Source organism: Tursiops truncatus, chromosome 20 (assembly GCF_011762595.2).
Source record: "Tursiops truncatus isolate mTurTru1 chromosome 20, mTurTru1.mat.Y, whole genome shotgun sequence".
Taxonomy (NCBI): domain Eukaryota; kingdom Metazoa; phylum Chordata; class Mammalia; order Artiodactyla; family Delphinidae; genus Tursiops; species Tursiops truncatus.
The window spans coordinates 41,819,715-41,843,166 of NC_047053.1; the positions used below are offsets into that span (position 1 = coordinate 41,819,715).

Here is a 23,452-nt window from a genome sequence, read left to right on the forward strand (position 1 = left end):
CCAAAATTAAATAAAAATAAAATAAATAAATTTATATAAAAAAAAGAAATTCACCAGCAAAGATTAAAAAGCATTTGCTTCGTGATTCCAATTTGTTATTGGTCCAAGAGCCTATTTCAGAAGTAAGTGAAACTTAAATTTCACCTCATCCACCCACAGCTCGCACTGCTGGAAGAGCAGGACTGAGCATAATACATGACTCTCAGAATGCAGCCAGCCTGTCCACCTAAGACCTGGGAGAGATTCATTCAACGGAAGTTTACTGAGTGCCCAACTATGTGTCCCGTTCTGTTCCAGGGGCTGTGGATTTAGTAGGGAGTGAGAGCCAAGGTCCCTGAACTCACAAAGCTTGGAAGTGATTTATTATCTAACTAGTATGTCAGATAAGGACAAAAAGACACAGGATGTGCACACGGAGGGGTGGAGTTACAAAAAGAAGAAAGGGAAGTTGCCCGTAGACGTGAGAAAGTCCCAAAGAGGTTTCATCTGTTTTTGCCCAGGCAGTAGCCAGGGGCTTAGTTTTCTATGTGATCCTGGACGCTTCAACCCTACAGTAGTTTGCATAAAATTTCTAGGAGCCCTGCCAGGGGAGAATATACACAGCTTAAGTCTAATCTGTACACTCAATTACCTTGTCCCTTGAAACTGTCTCCCAGGCCCCTTTTGGTGTCTGTGCGTCGCTTCCTGACCTCTGATGGACAACGCCATCCCACCCCCCGACCCCTGTAGATAACTGGCTGTGACCCTGCATAACTCATTGACAAACCGGTGGGACACTCAGGACCCTCACCTCTAAAATGAGGGGGCAGCAGAACAATTGTTCTTTTAAGTCCTTTCTAGTTCGAAGACCTAGTGACTCCCTAAATTAAAACTTAAAGTAACTCTATATTCTTTTCTTCTATTTTTGAATTTTAAGAAGTAGGAAAGAAAAGTACCAATAAGTTATTGTTTGATCTCAGAAGCAGGCTACTAACACCAACCTGATTCTGGAAATAATATAAAAGAATTATAATTTAAAACCTCAGCGAGAGGGAATGATAAAAACTCTTGGGATATATCGTGAAGCTTCTATGTCTGAACCATACGGAGAAGCAAGCATCTTACCTGTAGGGACATCTCGATCAACATTAGTAACTTCTTGATTCCTATCCACACCTTCTTCCCTTTGACTTGCTGTGCAATTGTGGTGCGTTCTTTATCCCTGAAGTTGCCCAACAGCTACAAAAACAACAAAAAAAAAACGAAAGCACTTCTGTAAGTGCATCAACAACATTAGTTAATTCCCACATTTACCCTTAAAAGAACAGTGATAAGAACTACCTAACTGGTTCAAGCTGACAGAATTCTCTCATATTTTAAAATCTAACCTGACTTGCCTGAGATCCATTAGCTGCAATCATGAAAATGAAAACTGGTATCCTAAGCTCTGTTTTCTTACGGACCTTGATTATAATTTAGAGATATATTTGCTGGGGGAAAAATAGCTCCAATCCATAATAAATATCAGTTAAAATTTTTAACATTCCTTTCTAGGAATAATCTGTTATGTGTCAAAGCAGACTAAATTTAATTCTCTTACTCAACCCCAGCACAAAAACTGCTCAAACAGGTAAGCTGGAAACATTTATCATAGAGATAGTTTCTATTTTGTTGGGAATATGCCCCAATTGTATGGGTCTTGAGGATTTTAAGAAGCCTTCCTGGGCTTCCCTGGTGGCGCAGTGGTTGAGAGTCCGCCTGCTGGTGCAGGGGACACGGGTTCGTGCCCCAGTCCGGGAGGATCCCACATGCCGCGGAGCGGCTGGGCCCGTGAGCCATGGCTGCTGAGCCTGCGCATCTGGAGCCTGTGCTCCGCGACGGGAAAGGCCACAACAGTGAGAGGCCCGCGTACCGCAAAAAAAAAAACAAAAACAAAAAGAAGCCTTCCTGACTCACTGCTGAACAAGTCACTAGATAATATTTTCTAACACCTCATCAAGTCATTTGTGCACATTGATATTAATCAAAAGTTTAATAAAGGATATATATTTTTTAAAATTAAAGACTATGTTATCCTCAAAAAAATATTTCCACATTATGAACTTGTTAATAAAGGGGTTGCTTTTACTTCTATAGCTTTTTTCAAGTTTCTAAGGCTTTAACCATTGCTCCAATTTATTAAATGCAAGTAAATGGGCTGAAAGCAACTATGAATAACTGAATTTTCTATTTCTTGATTACTCTCCTCCCTCACCCCATTCCAAGTTTCTGGTCCATGTAATCTATATGCATTAGTGATGCTGGGCACAAAGTAATTCACTCCTGGCAGTTTGTATGCTGCTTCCACCAAGGAATGAGGAATTACTTCACTCTCACTTATATTTATCTCTTCTTCCTCTAATTCCTGAAAATGACTGCAGGTGTATCCCAGGTTCCGTGTTCTAGGTTAACACAGAAACTAAACACCAGGTGCGATGTCTGGGGCACCCTTAGCATTAATCCAGCCTCAATTCCTATCTTTGAACGGTGTGCACTCCACTGGCTCATTCTCACCTCCAAAGCCTCTAGCAGCTGCTCTCCTGTGGCAATGCTGGGCACATGGATGGTGGTGCTGAAGGCGTTAAGCATTTCCATCTCCTGAAGGACATCTTTGCGGCTCGTGGTCCCAATGATAAGAAGCTTGCGGCCCTGATCATAGGGAGAAAATGTGTTAAAACACATGCGAAACGACTGATTAGGAAACTAGAGTAAGCCTGAACAATATCCATTTATTTAATCGCAGAAATGCAAATGATTAGGCAAAAGAGAAGGAAAAAAATTCAGAATTGTCCTCTTGAAAACCCTTCTTTTTGGGGCCGTGCTGCGCGGCATGTGGGATCTTAGTTCCTGCCTGCAGTGGAAGCGCAGAGTCTTAACCACTAGACTGCCAAGGAAGTCCCTTGAAAATCTTAAAAAAAGTATCAACAACATGATTCAGAAAGAGCAACACTTTCTTCAGCACGTGGTTCAGAAAGAGGCAACTGTTCTTTCTCCTTATCCATATCAATAACATCATCGATCAGTAAATCAGGAAGATACACAAACCAAACAGCAAGATACCTGAGTATATGTTTGTAATTCATTTTTCACAGCCAACATAGTATCAATATATGTATGGTTGGGAAAAAAATGAAATGAATGAATGGAAACCCCATGCCACCCACTTAGCAAGGCTTTATTACGGTTTTTAGGAGAGGTAGGATAATAATAATAGCTTACATTTATGCAGCAGTTAACTGTGAAAGGCATGGTGCTAAGTGCTTTACATAATTGTCTCACTTAATATCTTTAATTTCTTTTTAATTTTTAACCCCAAAATATACAAGGCATGTTAAAACTATAGCAGGCCTAGGCCACCATTCCTGATTCCCTCTCTCCAGAAGCAACCATTTTCTACTCTCTTAGTTTTTCTTCTTGTATTTACTTCCTTATCTTTAAATAACAATGGTACACTATTATTTTGATTTTTCTTTTCAGCTCTAAATATTATTTCCTGAATTCCTATTATGGAAGAGGGAGAGTTAATATTAATTTTGCACAGCCCCCCACCCCAATATGTCCTTTTTCTCATCCTTCCAATTATTTCACAGTCTTTAGTTAAATCTATATTCAGTATTTATTATGATTATATAAATATGATTTACAGCTAAGCCATGTAGTGTACTATTAAATTTCCTTTCTTGGGCAACATTTTGTTTTTATTAGAGTTAATAATTGCCATTCCCCCCCCCAACCCCTTTGCTTAGTTTATCAAATACTTACCACAAGTTCATCCCAAACAAATACAGACACGGATATCATACCAATATGTTCACACATGTTAGGGAATTTTAAAGTTTTGGCTGTTTTTTCTCAAAGACATTCCCCTCCTGGAGTCCTCTGTTCTCAAAGTTCAATCTGAACTGACTCTTCTCTAGGCCTGCTGCACAGCTGTAGCCCTAGAACTTTCTTCTCTCCTCTGTTAGATCCCCTGTCTCCTCACCTTCCTTTGTTTTTTCATTTATTCTCTCTTTCCATGGTACATGTACTTCAAAAGCTTCCTGAGAAAGGGCGTATGGGAGGTAAAAATTTTAAGACCTGGAAATGCCTTTATTCCACCCTTAATACTGTACACTTTATACTTGATAGTTTGGCTAGGTATAGAGAACAAGGTTAGAAACAATTTTCCCCACAGAATTTTCAAGGCATTGTTCTATTGTCTTTTAATTTTCAGTATTGCTGACTAGAAGACTGATGCCATTCTGATTTTCTGACTCATTGTTTCTAACTTTTAAAAATAAATACAACTTTAAAAGAATCTTTTCTTTATCCGTATGTTCTATAAGTTATGAACCTTGAGATAAGTCACTCTTTCTTGTTTACTGAATGTTTCTTTTTTTAAAAATTACATCCTGTTATATTTCATGGATACTACCTTATTTTTAGATCTCTGTGAATACTACACATTTTAAAAAATGTTTTCTTCTTTTCTCTGCTTTGTCTCCTGTGAGTTCCTTTTTCTTTTCTTTCCTTTTTTTTTCCCTTATTTATTCATTGGTGGTTTTCTTCAAGTGTCTGGTGATTGTTGGATTACTATTCATACTTAAGAGTTAAACTAGTGACTGGAAGCTCTGAGTCTGAGAGCTTCATGATAGGATGATAAGACTTGGCTGATTACTGGGCGTCTCTCAAAGGTCAGGATGTGTACATTTTCCCCGGAGAATCTTCCAGTCTCCTTCCTGAGGGTTATAGAGACTAGTTCCCAACATACTGCATGGGAGTCGATGGGGGAAGGAGTCTGGGTACCTCACCACTCAATATGGAGACTTCCATTTACTCCTATTTGCAGTATGGCACCTCTTTAGATCAATCTCTCATTCAGTGTCCATTATAATCCTAAGAATTAAGTATGAGCATTATCTCTATTTTACTGATGAAGCTACTGAGTCTTATAGATTTAACTAATTTGTTCACGGTCTAATAACTAATAAATGATGGAGCCAGGAATGGAAACCAGATCCAGAATCCAAAATTGTATACTGCCTTTTTTCACGAAGAAAAACACGTTTTAAAAATGTTTACTCAGAAAATGGAAGAGGAATGGATTTTAAACTATGTCACTAGATTTATGATACACACTCATTCCACAGATAAACCTTTAATACAATTAAACCTTTCACAGATCTTAGAAACTCAGGGCATTAAAATAAATGAGAAAATTTAAAAATTATGTGAAAATTAAATTAAATGTAGGAAAAGATTTTAAGAAATTGAAGATCAGATGCCAAAACAATTTCAATTGGGGTTTTGTAAATATTAAACCACTATTGCTAATAAGGTGTGCTAGCCTTCCTCAGTCTTACTGATTGCTTTTGTCCATCTGTTGTGCCAAGAATGGATGATGCACCAACATAAACAAAGGCCTACCAAAGAAACAAGGTTGAGGCTTTCTGGTATAATTAGTAATTGGCATACCAAATGCCTGTGCAAAGACTGTGAGAGAGAAGTATACCTCTGAAGTATACACTTAAAGGGTAATCATTGTTATTATTCAAGAAACCCACTAGCTAAAAATCAAACACATTGTCAATAGACCTTTACCAAGCTCCTGGATGAATACGGAACAGACCTTGTATATACAGAGAGACAGATACAAAACAGATCATTATAATACAATACGGAAAGGTAGAGGTATTGCACATAGAATGTCATGGTAGAGGGAAGAAACGTGTGGCAGAGAAACATCTTCTTTTTCTCTGGAGGAGACAATATCTGAACTGAGTCTTAAGGAGTGAGTGGGGTGATTAGGAGACGAAGGGGAAGGACATCCAAGCCAGAAGGAGCAGAAACAGATAAATCCAAAGGCAAAAAAACAAAAACAAAAACTGGGGTGCTGGGGTAATTACGAACACATAAAGACATATAAGCTTCTACTATGGAACAGAAAAGTGGTGCATTTACACTCGAACTATTTTTCAACTATTTTAAAATTCTGTTTGTAAACTTAGGAACATATCCTTGAAGGCTCATAGATGCCAAAAGCCACACAGGCTGGTATATTTTCATTACAATTAAAGATAACTATTACTTTGCTTTTTTCCTTAGGTTTTTAATGTTCCAGAGTCCATAATTCAAACCCCCTCATCTTGCCCCTCTCTTACAGAGGACAACACTGGCCCTAGAAGAATGGCTTCTTACCCATTCCCAAAGGCTGGAATTGCCATTTTCCTAGTGAAACTTTGTCTTATGTTACCAGTGACTATGCTCTCCAGAGTGTTAAGACTGGGAAATGTAGAGCAACTTATAATGGAGATGTTAACTTATGTTCTGCTTTTCTTCTTGTTTAACAAGACTGCAAACACTGCAGAGAGGTCATGACCCAGGGAAGTTCAGGCCTTGACTTGTTGGCATCATCTTTAAGAAAACACCGAAAACATTACCAAATAATTAAACTGTGCTGGGTCATTCTGTATATTAATTAGTGGTAATACTCGTGAGGACGCTTTACCATGAAAAACCAGCTCTGAATATATTAATATCATAAATCACACTGGAGAACATTTTGGAGAAAAAGTTGCCAGCAGCATGAAATGAGAAGGCCAGCTTTAAAAATAAAAGTAGAGCTTAACCCAGAAAGAGAAATCCAACTACTAGTGGCTACTAGTCTGAGTCTATAACGCCAAAACATGCCCCTTGATGGAAAGAAAAAAAGCTGAGCGACAACTTACTTGGAAAAAATTGTTCCCAGCATACTCTTCACTGAGATTTTCTAGTCCTGATGCAATAAAGAAAAGGCCTAAATAAAACGACTATCTGCCAATCGGATTATGATAAACATTGTTCCAAGGTTAAATAAGTATTAGTTAACTAATTCTTAGTACCATAAGAAGCAACTCAGGTGAAAACATTACCATGAAAAAGGCAGGGCTCAGTCAGGTGTTGATCCTTCAGAAAAACCACTTCTTTACATGATGAAGAATGAGCCAAGTACTAAGCAGTATCTAAGCCTTTTGCCACACAAAGGACTAACCAGATAATCCACACCCTTTCATAGGTCCTGCCCATTGATTGGCCCCAATAAACTGATTTGCAACAAAAGTTCATGTGGAAGAAAGCTTTTTTTTCCCTTCCTTAAATAAAAATGCCACCAATATAATACTGCAGTGAAATGGAAGGGCTGATTTTAACCTGCTAACAAAAGTAAAGTCAGTTATGCAGTAAAGAAAGGCCAATTATTTCCATATCATTCAATGCTGAGCAAGGGCAATACACCCTTGCTAAGAAGAATGAACTGTGAACAACTGGAAACCCTGAAATGGATTAAGAAGTGAGTGTGCCGGGGGCCTTAAACTTTATTTTCTCGTTGTTAGAATTTGAGGCTTTTGTAAACAAAAGTGAAATTTTTCAGAATTCAGAATTTATAAGCCAAGTTAAAGATAAAATAGGTTAGTTGATCAGACCATTAACATGAATTGACTCTGTTCAGGTATTTATGGAATTATGAGATTCAGTTTGTGCCTCTAAAGTGAGTACAATCTGGCTGGGGAGACCAAGTAAATATTCAGGGACCACTGCCAAGTAACACACCAGCAAACACCAGTGTATAACGGCTGAGGGGACACAGCTTATGGGCACAGCTTCACTGGCATGGGGTCATCCGGGAAGATTCCTACAGTATCATAGAGACACTGATGAAGAGGAGGCCCTGGAGGAGAAGGGACAGGCCTTCCATGCTCCTAATTCCCATGTGGGTGGTGGAGGCAGCTGAGCCAGAGCCCTCAGGGCTGAAAACGAAGTCTTTTTAGAGAGATGGGGAGTAGGCAGCGGACAAAAGGAAGACTCAGAATGCCAAACTAGAAAGGAGATTTTGTATAAAAAGCAACAGGAAACTAAAGAAGGTGCTGGAGGAGGAAGAACTGTGATGACGAGAAAGATGATCCCAGCAGCTTCATGCCGGGCAGTCCAGCAGCCTGTGAGGGGGCTGCTGTGGGAAAGACGTCTGGCTCTGAGAAAGGGTCTCAGAGTGAGCGCGCCTGGGAAGGGTCGGCGCCTCATCATCAGTGATGCACACACGTGCCTTCCATTTCAACGCAAGCCCAGGGTGGGCAGAAAGCAAGGGAGGAGAGGCAAGTCCCCTGATGGACAGGTGGCTTGGTACCATACAAAAAGTACAGGCTCCACCATTCATAGCTGAGTGATTTGGGCTAGATTACTGAACTTCTCAGCACCTGTTTCATCCTTAACCATAAAAATGGGATTAAAAATCCTACCTACTTGTCAGAGTAGAGCATGAGGTGAGAATGTGTGGGAGAGGGAGGCCTTTGCCATCACTGTCAGAGGAGGCAGGAGTGAAAGGAAGTGAGTGCTTGAACGATGGTCTTGAGAGGAACCTGAAAAACTGTCCTCTGCCTGGGATGTCAGGAATCTATGACATCGGGCTGGGTGGGCGAGCAGTGGGGCACCTGAGAATTCCTCTCTTCCCAACAATGCACGGCACTGGCCGCAAACGATGCCAAGAGAGTGCATTCTCCCAGAAGGCCAAGATTCACTCTGCGTTAGGGGGAGATGAGCGCGCCGATCTTCAGCTTAACGACAGTTAGTCAAGGCCCAGACGAGGCCTGAAGCTAAAGATCAAACGCCCCTCAGAAGCAGCCGTGACAGCAGGTTGAGGGTGAGGGGCCTCGGTGAGAGGCAGGGACTCTGAGGAAGAAATCAGCTCAGGGCAGAGGATGTGAAGCTTTTCTGGTAAGAGGTGCTTCAGTTTGTCACACTAGCTTCATTCTTGAAATGGGAGTAATGTCTGATATTTTAACTTAGTTTGTTATTATTCAGTGCAGATTAAATAAAAAATTCTATCCACCATAGAGCTTATACAACTTTACCACTGCATTTATTTGCAAGTCTGAATCTTGTTTCTAGCTTGTCAGCTCCCTGGGGGCGGGGCCATGTTTTATTCATCTCTGTCCTTGCAGGTCTTTAGCACAGCATGCCTGGCACACAGAAGATACTCTGATGTTCCCTCTACCTAGAATGCTCTTCCCTTATACATCCACATGGTTCTCTGCCTCAAAGTCAGGGCTCTGCTCCGGTGTCACCTTTCCCACAAGGCCCACCCCCCCCCCACCCCCGCTTCATCTCCCTTTATCCTGCTCTTTCCCCCCACAGTAGGATCACCTCTTAACATACTATATACTTTACTCATTTACTGTCTTTACTTATGTATTCTATTTATTGCTGGTCTTCCCTCATAAGGACAGGACTTGTGCCTGTTTGGTTTCACTGATGGATCCAGGGCTAGCATAGTGCCTTGAACATAGTGACAGGTTGATACATTTGTGTTGAATGAATGAATGGTGATCTCAGTGTAGGTTTCAAGGGCTGCAGATCACTCCTTCCTTGTTACACGTCTCTTCTGGCCCTGAATAATGCACACTATACCAAATGTTCAACAGGAAAATAACTACCATTTCAGAGTCTATACATCTGAGCCCCAAGATAACAAGTCAACAAGTTTTAAAGAAAACAATCCAGAATGATCAGCATGTATGCTTCATTTACAACATAACTAGATGCAAGGGATGTCATACCGCTTTCTTTTAGCTAATCAATTGATCGTCAATAGTTAAGCTATTCATAACTATTCATAATACAGACTTCTCTGACAGAGAAAAGATAAGACTCATTAGAAGCCATTAATTTAAGCTAGCGAGATAACTATCATTAAGCATCTCCTACAACTCTTGGTTTCCCCAAATCAAGGGAAAAATTTGACTACTATTAAAAACAACCAGAAGTCTGGACAGCGAAAGGAGAGGAATGGGGCCTCTTTGCATATCCTGCATGCATTTGATTTCTCACGCTCAAACGTCTGTAACTTCTTTTTTTGGTAGTTAAATGTTTAAGTTGAATACCAAAGGAAGGATGTTTCAAATAAATCATGTTACAACTAGGCAGACAACTACATTGAAACTCTCCATTAGATTTTACCCTGAAGCAAATTCTTGGCCTACTGTCTTTGTAACCATCCTCCTGGTGCTGTAGGCAGGACAGAGGACAATAAAGAGGGGGAATTCATAATACATATTGAATATGAAATGAGGAACTTCACCCCAAATAATTTTTTAAAATTACTATAGGCAAGAGCAGACCACTCTGAGATATTAAAGAATATTCTAGTACCAGTTTGTGAAAAAGACATGGAATCATCAGATTTTATACTCGGAGCAGCTCTGAAAGCTTGCCTAGTTCTCTCCTCCTCCCTCTCCTCTCCTGGCTATTTTGTAGGTGAGAAACGGGGGTAAGATTTTACATCCAGGGAGGGAGCTGAAACCAGAGTTCAGGCCTCACCGATATTCCCACTATGCTTTGCTGTCCACTCTTTTTTTTTTTTTTTTTGCGGTACGCGGGCCTCTCACTGTTGTGGCCTCTCCCATTGCGGAGCACAGGCTCTGGACGCGCAGGGCCAGCGGCCATGGCTCACAGGCCCAGCCGCTCCGCGGCATGTGGGATCCTCCCGGACCAGGGCACGAACCCGTGTCCCCTGCATCAGCAGGCGGACTCTCAACCACTGAGCCACCAGGGAAGCCCTGCTGTCCATTCTTATTTGTGTAATTTTTAACTTATATCAGCAATGGCTGATCTCTTAATTATGAGTTAGATATATCACCTAGAAATTACGACCTCTGAGCTCTTGGGAGAAAAGGTTAAATAAATTAAGAAAATAAAGACGTACTGATGTACGGTATTCTTAGTGCCCAGTTTTGTAGGTGCTCTCTCATTAGAAACGTAACTAAGATGATCACTGACTCATCAGCAAATCCAAACTCTTCCACCTGGCACCCACAGTACACTTTCCCTCCCTCCCTCCGCTTTTAGCTGAGATGCCCAAAAATGACCCCTGTGCTCTGATCAGTTCAATTCTCTTCTTCTTTCTCATTTAACTTCTACCTCTGTGATTTTTATCCATAGCATTCCTCTTTATTAAAATGCTTTCCAGAGTTTTCTACCAGTTCGCAATTATCCCTTATGTTCAAGATATTTCAGAACTTGCCTTCTCTCCACATTCTGCCCTCCTTTAACCCTACACAACCCAGTTTGCTCCTTCAGGCTCCACCCTCTCTGAGCATGGATTCAATGTGCCCAGTAAAAACACCTCATTTATCTGGAGGCCAATTTACTGAACAATTTCAACTATCTAGAACATAGCCAAGAACCAAGATACATGCAAAATTCTCTAACTTCTAGAACTGAAAAAACACAATAAATTGACGTTCAAGTGACTACTCACAGGTAGTACCAACTTATCCACTGGGCACAGCGGGCACAGGGGCAAGGGCCCACAAAAATATTCTAATTTCTTCTAAAATCAGAAGAAGAATAAAAGAACTTTCAGGTTGAGGAAAATGTTTTAAATTCCAACAGTTGGAAAATAAAAGTTTAACATTTTCTTTATGAAGAAAGGGATCCACGGAATTCACGACATGGCCCTGCTGGCAGGAAGCTCCTCCGCCTCTCATCAGAGTCTAGTTGCTCTCACTTTACAGACAACTCAAGGGTCCTGGAGGTTGCCTTTCTTAGCTCACAGCTAAGAAGCAGCAAATTAGACAAGGGAGAATTGTCAGAGGCAGGCAGACTGACACAACTGACTTGAATTCCTCAAGTAAAAGCTGATAGCAAAACCATTAAAAACAAGAAAAAGTACAACAAACTCAAAAAAACAGGGCACACTAAGTCTACTTAATGACTCCCAGGGCAGAGTCCTCTACATTCCAATAGTTCTTGCATAATCGCCATGTGATTATGGTTTGTAATGAAGATCCTTATTCATTGACGTAGTGTTTATAATACTTTGCTTCAGACACCAAAGATGTATGTAGCATTTCTTTCCTTTTAAAAAAGGCTAAAGTATAACAGTAATTAATATTTAAAGAGGTTCAGCTTCAGTCATTTCGGAAAAATGAAGCCTTTGATTTCTTACTAATTCCTATTCTTCCCTCCAGTGAAACTGAAGATGCCATATGAAGCCTAAGATAAGTAACTGTACACAAAACGTATCCTTAAATTCCCAAGTATCAGTTCGTATGTAAATAATAAAAATGTGCTAGTTCTGGCGCAGGCATATCCTTCACCATCTCTGCCCACTGCTGCAGAGCTGGAATTCCTCAGCACAGCATAATGGTCCTGATCAATCTCCCTTTTACTCGTCTTTCAAGACCAGGATCAAGAACTACTATTTGTGAAATACTTGCAGATTTTCTCGGGTAAAATGGACCATACTTTCCTCCATAGTCCACTGGAACCCACATAAGTTATAAAACTTAACTATTTACATCATCATGTTTACACATCTTTCTCCCTCACTGGATTGTGTCAGGGACGCTAGTTGGCCTGCATACAAAGAAGAAAATAAATACCCCTCCTAGGTGGATGAATTAGAAAAAAGCAGTCATCTAGGTATATGTAGCCACCCTTGTCCCCATCTCCTAAAGCCCCAGCACCTTATATGAGTAAAAAGGCACCCCTTTTCCTCTTCCTCAGGCTAGGGTTGCCAGATAAAGCCCTGAGTATAGGTATGTCCCAAACAATGCATGGGATATACCTACACTAAAACATTATTTGGTGACTTTCTGAAATTCAAATTTAACTTGGCATCCTATATCCTCATCTACTAAATGTGGCAACCCTACTCAGCTGGGCAGTTACAGCCCACGTCAGGGTACACGGCTCACAGGGCGACTGGAGTGTGGGCTGGATGTTAACCCCCACTTGCCAGTTGACCTTGTGCACAGCTTGTGCCCAAACTGCGCAACTGAATAGGTGGTCCTGGATTATGAGCTCTTTGAGGGCAGGTAGCATGTCTTACTCATCTTTGTTATTTCTATAGTACAGAACAAAAGTTTATGAAATGTACATCCTAATAAAAGCATATAGAAAGAAATATTTCAAACTTGCATTTCAAAAGAAATATTTTTGGATAGAAAGAAACTTCTCATCTCCTTTCCATGAAGCTTAGTAGAACTGTCACCATCTATCCTGGTCAACCTTGGTCACATTGGCATTCAACCATCGTTAAGTTCAGCCTGGAAGCACAGCACTGAGCTGAATGCCAGGTGGGTGTCCAAGGACAACCATGAGAGTCAGGAGGCACTTACATACACACTTTTACTTGCAGGACCACAGAGTATCTTACAGACCAGACCTTAAATTAAATCAGCCTTAAAGAAAAAACAAGGCTAACAAAATATATTGCATACAGACAAGCTTAGATACAAAGGTAGATTCATTTAACGGTTATTGTTAGTCAAGTAGCAACTTAGTTGCAAAGGACTGGAATTTTGACAGTTATACTGCTGAGTTAAAAATAAAAATGACTGGGCTTCCTTGGTGGCACAGTGGTTGAGAGTCCGCCTGCCGATGCAGGGAACACGGGTTCGTTCCCCCATCTGGGAGGATCCCACATGCTAGGCCCGTGAGCCATGGCCGCTGAGCCTGCGCGTCCGGAGCCTGTGCTCTGCAACGGGAGAGGCCACAAAAGTGAGAGGCCCGCGTACCACACACACAAAAAAAATAAAAAATAAAAACGACCGTATACACATTAAGTTTTTATTTTTCCTGATTATAAAGTAACAAATGCTTATTGTAGAAAATGTATAAAATGTAAGAAATAATAAAGCAGAAAAACCCACCTACGATCTACCATCTAAGAGCAGCTGTCTTTAAGATGGAGAAATAATAGAACTTCCTTTAACTTTTGTTTTTCTCTTCATTCTTTTCAAAAATTCCTTTTTTGTACATTTTAAAATGAACATCAGCTAATAGAATAATAAATGCATTAAAATATTGGGAGGATGAGCTCAAACTTTATTTTCAAAATTTTGAGGCAATCACAGAAAACAATTTTGGCATATTTCCTCCAGTCCTTTTTTCTTCATAACTGAAATCACACTTAGAGAATAACTGAGGATTAAGTGGAAGGTGATTTGATCCTTAGGCAGGCAGTTTCTGACACGGGCCCACTTTATATAGATAATGGATCACTAGCAGGGCGGCCACCAAGCTTTTCATCTCCCTGCTCTGGCTGGTATTTCTCCCTGTCCTCCCTTCCCATTATTACTCCTTACTTGGGGAACTGGCACCCTTCTTCCACCTGCTCCAGGGCTGGCCCCAGCAGGGTCTGTAGGAGCCCGATGGCTGGCAGCTAGAGGGAAAGGAAGCTGTCATTCCTGCTGACATTTCTAGGGCTGGCTTCTTCCGCAGCAGCCACCTGGAGCCTAGCTCCTTTGATATGGGTTGGTTACTTTGTTGGTTTTACATATTTTTTGTGTGAGGAAAGACAGAGTCAGAATTTTCTTTACAGTGAATAATAAACTAACAATTGAGTTGTGATTTGCAGTTTACAAAGAACTATAATCAACATTTATCTTATTTAATTCTCACGATCTAAATATTAGTTAAATATTACTACTGTTCCCATTTTACTATGAGAAAATTGAGGCTCAGAAATTAAGTGACTGAATTCAAGTTCACGTCTTCTAATTCTAACTCCTGAGCTCTTATTTACGCTGCCAATGCCATTCTACACATAGACTCACCATCTTCAAGATATCCATTCAACAAATATCATCATCTATGTAGCCTAAATAGGTCTGCAAAGAGAGAGAGAGGGGAAGAGAAGAAGACAGGAAGAGAGGGAGGAAGGAAGGGAGGAAGGAAGGAAGAGGAGAAAGGGAAGGGAGGGAGGGGGGAGGGAGGGAGGAAGGAAGGGGGGAGGAAGGAAGGGGGGAGGAAGGAAGGGGGGAGGAAGTAAGGGGGGAGGAAGGAAGGGGGGAGGAAGGAAGGGGGGAGGAAGGAAGGGGGGAGGAAGGAAGGGGGGAGGAAGGAAGGGGGGAGGAAGGAAGGAAGGAAGGAAGGGGAGGAAGAGAGAAAGAGAAAGAAAGAAGGGAAGGGAGGGTCTAGGCAGATTGTCTGGAGCTTTCCTTGTGAAAAGCACTCTTGACATTTGCCATTCCCCAATGTGAGAGGTAAGCAGGATTGTCAAGATGAAAACGTGGTTACAGACCAAGCTGTGACGTCAAAAGATCAAGGCCTTGTTCCATCTACATTCCAATAACTATCAGGAATACTGACAGATTGTTTTGGACCCTTTGTAAGGTTCCCCTTATTGGTTCTTCTCACCCAATAGTTGTTATGTCATATAGTATAAACCCTTACGGATCTTCAAAGATCTGTGTATTTGTTTTGGGGAAAGGTAGGTAGAAGAGAAACTGTGAAATGCTATCCTGTTCCACCTTGGATTAGAAAAAGAGGTGAACTTTAGTCACAAGCAACAGGTAGCTACAGGGAAAAAGGAGGGCCAGTCCCTGGAGGCTAAGGACAAGTGTAATGGGTAGTGTACTTGGGATCCCACAATGGCCACAAATCCCTGGCTCTCTCTCTACTCCTCACGCTGTTGAACTCTGAAATTCCTGTTTCTACTTCATTCTCCCTTTTATAATAGGGATCTCCAATCCCCAGACCAGAGTATTTGTCTTAGGACTCAGGAAGCTTCTAAATTTCAGTGAATGGGCGATGGGGAAGCAGGGTGCCTTTACTTCTTTTTCCAGTATTGCAAATGAGAGAAGTTGAACTTGGGCATTCCAACTTGAAACACTGAACTCACTTTCCATGGAAATTTGCTATATACAGTTACATTCTTTAGTTTTCCTATCTTAAATGCTAAAGAGGTTCTGTGGACTATCTAAAGGCACCTCTTTTCTTAAAACAACAGCTGGGAAATACATTTCTAGTTCTATACAACAGCCTTAATAAAATACTAAACCCCTAAGAACTTTGAAACATTAAGAAAACAGGAAGAAACAGAATCTTAGATGTCAACCCCTAGGCTCCAAGCAATGGGAACATTCAAATCACGCAAGAGAAACATTCATCCTTTTTTAAGGATAGGACTTTATAAACTGATTCTTTACAAATGACATTCTCTGTGGAAACAGCATACTCCTACTTCTCAGTAACTCTATGCTTTTCACAATCAGGCATTAATACCTTATATCTGTGCAGCCCGCAGGTTTACACAGAACTTACATTATGTGAGTTGGCCGTCACTGTGGTAGGTAAGGAGGAATTATCTTCATTTTACAGATGAAGAAATAGACACAAAGGTATTAAGGGACTAGTTCAAGACTAAAATGCCAGGGCTGTGCTAAGACTCAAACTCAGGTTTTCTGACTCCAAGTCCAATACAATGAGTAAGTTGTGCAGAGAGGATACTCATAACTAGATTCATGGCCCCATGGAACATTATGATGGTATAACCAACACTTTTCTAATGCTGATGTCAAGTCACAGTAATATATTTAAGGCAGTGAGAGGATATTTTGTCTCAGCACCATTAGCATTTTTCTATGATTAAAATTTAGATATTTAATTTTGAGCTACCTGAAAATGGTGTATGTGTGTATATATATTTATCTTATAATTTTTTGCATTAATTAATACATATTTTAGATGTGCTCTACTGAAAAACAAAACAAAAAGCCCTATTTTGAAAACATAGTTTTATTTAGCAGATATCTGCAGCAATGTTTCATGAAAGGACTCACCAAATTTCTTTCACTGTTTTTTCTTTTTTTTTTTTTAACATCTTTATTGGAGTATAATTGCTTTAAAATGGTATGCTAGTTTCTGCTTTATAACAAAGTGAATCAGTTATACATATACATATGTTCCCATATCTCTTCCCTCTTGCGTCTCCCTCCCTCCTACCCTCCCTATCCCACCCCTCTAGGTGGTCACAAACCACTGAGCTGATCTCCCTGTGCTGTGCGGCTGCTTCCCACTAGCTATCTATTTTACATTTGGTAGTGTATATATGTCCATGCCACTCTTTCACTTTGTCACAGCTTACCCTTCCCCCTCCCCATATCCTCAAGTCCATTCTCTAGTAGGTCTGTGTCTTTATTCCTGTCTTACCCTTAAGTGTCCATCAACAGATGAATGGATAAAGAAGATGTGGCACATATATACAATGGAATATTACTCAGCCATAAAAAGAAACAAAATTGAGTTATTTGTAGTGAGGTGGATGGACCTAGAGTCTGTCCTACAGAGTGAGGTAAGTCAGGAAGAGAAAAACAAATACCATATGCTAACACATATATATGGAATCTAAGAAAAAAAAAAAGGTCTTTCACTGTTTTTTGATGAACTTGAAATTGTTCTCTCTCTCTCTCTCTCTCTCTCTCTCTATATATATATATTCAATTTACATAGAACTTTCTGAGATAACCTAGTAAGTAAAGTACACTTTTAGAGAATTTTTTAAACTATAGTAGCCATCTAACGTCACTGACTTAATAAATGAGAAAACTGGGCTACTAAACAGTCAATCATCACACAGATTTTTTTATAAAGAAGTCCGATGCAGAAGTCACCACATCAGTGATTACAATTAATGTGTCTGGCAAAATTACTAAACCTCTCTCTTAAAGTGGTTATATATCTTCTTGAGTCATATTGTAGTCATTAGCCAGAGTTAATTTTGAACAGATAGACAGAGAGATATTCATGTTTAGGCCTGTGTGATTTGGAATCTCTTCCATTATTTGGTTATTTTGCTAAAGCAACCCAAAGACTGAACAGTTGCTTAATATCACCAAGACTCCTAATAACATATCCGAAGTAAGATTGCACTGAGATGTCATACAAGGATTACAGAAAAAGCAATCTTGTAGAGAGACTGGTGATCTTAAACTAAACCCATGGAGAAACAAATATGTCTGCCTGAGTTCCCATCAGGAATTTACTAACAGTCTTATTGTTAGTTATACCCTTCCCAGCTCTAAGCCCTACTTCTTTCTTATCAGGTAATATTCCTAAGTGCCAGAGCAGTAAGGAAGTAATTTTTTCAACAACTTTATTTTTCAGCTAAAATTCTAACAACTGTCAGGTCCAAGTTCTACTTCAGTAATATTGCTATTAATTTAGAGTGATCTTCTTTTGTAAAAGTTTACAGTTTCCAAAGAATTTTCCAGCTGGCATGCTGCGAATGAATTATAAGTGTTCTAAGATACCAATTCTCGTCAGCCCTCCTTGGGAAGGCTGGGTGGCACTTGGCGTGGCTGCATCTCTGGCCAGCTGTGAACGGCCTCATCCACTTACCCAAGTACATCATCAGATGTTATCATTTTCTACATGCCATGATATGAAAAAGGCTGGGAAGCACTGAAGTGAAAAAGGAGTGGTTCTCCATTAGTTACAAGGTTATTCTGGTACATATGGATGAAGTCTTCCAAACTGATTTGCGAAAGTGTCAGGTAAACATTAAAGCAGTCAGGTTAATGGGCTTAACTACTCTCACACTTGTTGAGGAAACTGGAAGTCATGTCATTTTACAGCTGAGGAGTTCCTTTTCAGGCACTTTGTCTCCCAAAAAGAAAAAAAAAGAAGGTGCCAGAAGAGACCTATGAGGAAAATCATAAAGCCGCTGGTGCTGCAGTTTCCAGGAAGATTTACCTGGCCTTACTGCATTACTACTGCCTCTTCCTTGACACGAAGACTAAGGCTTTCATCCTCCTGATCCTGAAAGGCACATTCCCTTCGACTTCCATAAATCTGCAAAGCTTGAAAAGAGCCCCAGTGTCATCAAGCAAAAGAGCCGGCTTTAGGAATCTCACTGGAAGGAGGGGTGTCTTCAAGCCTCTCACTGCTAAGCCGGACATTTCCTAACACTGGACAAATTGTACGTCCAGCTCAGGGAGGGTGAACTGCAGTGGTCTTTTACCCTCCAAGCCAATTGTTAGCTTTTCACAAGAATCAGCAGGGAAGCACATGTGAAACCTCTGTGGTGATGGTGAGCACCCCCATGCCTTGTGTGACTCTGCATGTAGATGAAGCAGGCTGGGAGCTTTCTTAGCTACTGCTGCTGAGTTCTCAGAGCAGCCCTTTTCTGCGGCGTGGCTCCCTGCTGGGACAGCCCTTTTCAATTTTTCTATCCCCCCTCGATCTCTTCTCCTGCAGAACACAGGGAAACTTGATTGAAATAAAGACTTAGGGAACATGTTTTATTTTCTCCTGTTCAATCCATTTTAGAAAAGCTTTTAATTGGTTTTAAAAAGATGCTAAACAAAATGTGATGATGTTTTTCAGTCTTCATGAACTACAGATACCACTTTTTATACTTTCAAAGGGCTAATAAATCAATCATGAAATTAACTCTCCAGCTAAATTTAAAGCAAATCCACTGAATACTGGGTTCATTAAAAATCTATGCATTAACTTGGAAAAATTTAAAATTCAAAGAAAATTATCCTAGTAACTGAAATCTGACTTGAATTTTTAGTCCTACACTGAAAATCCAAGACCAAAGCAATCACAAAGGGAAAAAAGGAAGGCTTGTGAACCAGTTTTAATAAGCCAATTTACAATGAGGGAGGGGAGATGGGGGAGGGGGAGAAGTAGAAAAAAAGAATATCTTGATACATAACAACATAGTACCCCTGAAGGGATTCTTTTATTTGAGCATGTGCACACATGCACATACAATTTTTCTATGTGAAAGCTGAATTACAACAAATGCAAAACTAAGGATTCTGTGACTGATATGATTACTGTATTGTATGCATGTACAGTTCCTCTTTTGAAAGAAAAATGCCTACAACTTTTCTGTTTTCTTGACATGATAAAATAATAGCTTTCTACCAGTCTATGCATCTCTACAACATTCAGATTCATATACATTTAATATTTAATTGAAAACATCTGAAAAACCTACATGATAATGGTTTGGTAAAGTGAATGCTTCTCCTTTAGAATGACAAATAGTCTTGACCCTGGATCAGCCTGAAAAATTTTCCCTTATTGTCCTGAGAGAATACAAACTAATTTAAAAAAGCAAGGTGGTACAGAGAAAGCATATTTTTATTTTGTTAAATATATGCCAACTAGAAATATTTTAAATGTTACCTTCTTCTGCCACTGATTCACTTATACAGCAGGTCATCTAGCAGTCCAGGTCAGAGTCACCAAATTCTGATTAAGGACAGGCTGGTATTCTCTTAAAAGAGAATCCCCACCATTTCCAATCACTAAGGCAACTAGATCTATCTTCTACTTCTTACATGCTCCTATATCCTTCCTTTCCAATCCTTAGAGAAATTCATTCCACAGCCCTTTTTTAAGGATTCAACTCCTGTTTCTAAGATTTTTTCCAATCTGGGCCATGTATGTTGTATGCTCACTCCTTACCTCTAGCTCTGCATGGAATCCTCCTTTCATCATTTAAGCTTCTGACACTATCTATCTATGTATCTATCTATCTATGTATCTATCAATTGTAACCATTTTATCAAGATGTAACTCATATAACACACGGTTCACTGACTTAAAGTGTACAATTCAATGGTTTTTAGTAGATTGCACAGATATGTGCAACCATCACTGGAATCAATTTTAGAACGTATTCATCATCCCCCAAAGAAACCCGGCACCCATTATCAGTCACCTCTCATTCTCCCTATCCACCCCTCCAGTCCTAGGCAACCACTGATCTGTTTTCTATCTCTATAGATTTGCCAGTTCTGGACATTTCATATAAATGGAATCATACAATATGTAGTTGTTTGTGACTGGCTTCTTTTGTTTAGCATGTTTTCAAGGTTCATCCATGTTATAGCATGTATTAGTACTTCATTTCTTTTAAATGCCAAATAATACTCCATTGTATGTATATACCATAGTTTATTTTACTTGATGAACACTTGGGTTGTTTCCACTTTTTGGCTATTACGAATAATGTTGCTATGAATATTCATGTACAAGCTTTTGTGTGGATATATATTTTCATTTCTTTGGGGTATATACCTAGAAATAGAATTGCTGGGTCATATGGTAACACTATCTTTAACTTTTTGAGTGCTAGACTGTTTTTCAAAGGCTGCACAATTTACCTATTCCCACCAACAGTGTATAAGGATTCTAATTTCTCCATATGCATATCAATACTTGTTATTATCTGACTTTTTGATTATGGTAATCCTAGCTGATATAAAGTGATATCTCACTGTGGCTTTGATTTGCATTTCCCTGATGGCTAATGATGTTGAGTATCTTTTTGTGTTATTGGCCATTTGAACTTTACTTATTTTTGAATGTTTTCACTTTAGTCATATCTTGCCAAATATAAACTACAGCAATACTAAATACTCAATCCCACCAAAATGAGGGGACACTCAAAAAATATTTAAAAGTTTATATATATATGTGTGTGTGTGTGTGTGTGTATATATATATATATATATTTGAATAAGTTATTCATGAAGCATATCTGTATAAACCTCAGTGCCAGATGCTGTAAGATTTAAAAGCACAAGATAATGTTCCTTTCCTCAAGGGTGTTAACAATTATTTTTATAAAACAAAAAGTTATTCCTAAGTCTTTATTCAAGATTTTGCAAATCATTTGTCAATATGTTCTATTTATTTCTATTAGTATCTATTTTGGATTACAAATAATTCTCAGGGGATGTCTCTGTTTAAATCCATGTGTATAGTATTTAACAATGTAAAGGGATAAGCAGTTTAAAAAGTACCACTGAAAAATTATTCTTTCTTCTCTCAAATGGCTTGTAGCATAAATTATTTTTAGCTAAAAACCTGAATATTATAAGAAGTAAATTTTAATACCTGGGAAAAGTCTCCTAATCTTATAATTTTTTAAATGCTGATTTCATAAAAAGGATTTTTTTTGTGTGTGATATATATATTTTAAAAATTTATTTATTGGGGTTATTTTTATTCTAGAAACTTTAGATATATCTATATACATTAAAAAAATTTTTTAACATCTTTATTGGAATATAATTGCTTTACAATGGTGTGTTAGTTTCTGCTTTATAACTATATACATATTTTTGAAGGAATCAGAAAAGAAAAAAATTCTCACTTCTCTAATTTCAGCTTCAATATAAGCTAAAACTCCAACTCCTGGGAATAACAGTTTACAGAAAAATGATTTGAAAAAATCCTTTCACCGTGCAAATATGTAGTAAATTTTCAAGGTTGTTGTATGTTTCTTTTCACTAGTTTAGGGAAACAAAAAAAAACCCTAGAAAGTCAAGACAAGTCCTTTACCTTTAGGCCTAACACATACACACATATAATTTTAACCGTTAAATTAAATATTAGATTCACCAGCTTAACACTAAATATTTTCCATACAGCTTAGTTTATATCTCTAACTTCAAATATGAGATTCCCATACAGACATTAAGATGTTTTTTTAAGTTAGTGCTTCACCCCTTTGTATCTGCCTTTGATTGGCATTTCTTCAAGGTTACAACATGCAGAATCAACCAAGAGAATTCATGTCTTATGTCATAGCCAAACATGCTCTGGCAGCCTCTACATAATTAACATATTTAACCAACCCTCATAGGTTAGTTTAAATGTGTTAACCTATCAAAATCACCAGTCTCCAACAGCCACATGAGTAAAAACTACAACCACATGAACCAAGGTTCTGGCTATAAACTCACTCTTCAAAACTGCCACATTACACAAGAAAAATAACTCAAGCTCATCCTTAAAAACTAAAAACAAAACAAAACTCCCTACAGGATGTAAATTACCCCAAATACAAATTCTTAGGAAAACTTATGAAACGAAAAACAAAACAAATGGGAACATGTGTTTAATCCCTTCTACATTACTATCATGTATTAATATCTCTCATGGGAAACGGAGGGAAGTAGGGATGTGTAATATGGTGGTGAAGTTATAAAGCAACACAGAATACTAACTGAAACTGGGATTTTGAGATCTTCAGAAAAAGAACAGAAAATTTCTCTGATTAAGAAAAGTGATTAAGAAAATCATTTACCTTAAGGCAGAAGGCCAGACCAGACAACCTTTCAAAATCTCTTCAACAAGAAAATTTTATATGTTTATGATAATCTGCTTATTTAGAGAGTGCACCGTTGTATAATTTACTGGAGAAACTCTGTGAAAATGTTCCTTATATTATTTTTACCTGAGGAGGCGCCTTTTTCAGTAACACAAGAAGAGCCTGTAATACCAGATTAGAAAATCGAGGGCCAATAGGGACATAATCTGGAAGAGAAACATTGCTATGTTTAGGGATTCGATATACATATGCACATATTCCAAACATTCTGATTTTTCTGCATAAAGAGTCCTGGGGGGTGGTGGTGGGATGAACTGGGAGATTGGGATTGACATATATACACCAATATGTATAAAATTGATAATCAATAAGAATCTGCTGTATAAAAATAAGATAAAATAAAATTCCAAAAAAAAGAGTAAACACAGTCCTAAATAACAGTCATGCAACTAACGATAACAAGACAAAATACCTACAGTAACTTAAATGCTTAAAATAGTACGTAAGAACTCTTATCTGTAAATTTTTAAAAAAGCGTCTAAACATCCATTTTGGGTT

The 23,452-nt window shown here is 38.9% G+C and overlaps 1 protein-coding gene across 5 annotated transcripts in view; it reads right to left on the reverse strand.

Annotated features, from left to right (window-relative positions):
- NSF (N-ethylmaleimide sensitive factor, vesicle fusing ATPase) overlaps positions 1–23,452 on the reverse strand; it is a 156,167-nt gene that overhangs the window by 4,841 nt on the left and 127,874 nt on the right. For 3 of the 5 annotated variants that reach the window (XM_019944419.2, XM_019944417.2, XM_019944420.2), the window contains exons 17-19: positions 23,021–23,100; positions 2,533–2,667; positions 1,105–1,218 (exon numbers count right to left, since the gene is read on the reverse strand). In XM_019944419.2, coding sequence (XP_019799978.1) covers positions 1,105–1,218; positions 2,533–2,667; positions 23,021–23,100 — 329 coding nt within the window. Of the gene's footprint in view, positions 1–1,104; positions 1,219–2,532; positions 2,668–14,117; positions 14,195–16,761; positions 19,006–23,020; positions 23,101–23,452 lie in introns of those variants that run through there. The other 2 variants (XR_012328416.1, XM_019944424.3) reach the window with 2 other exon arrangements.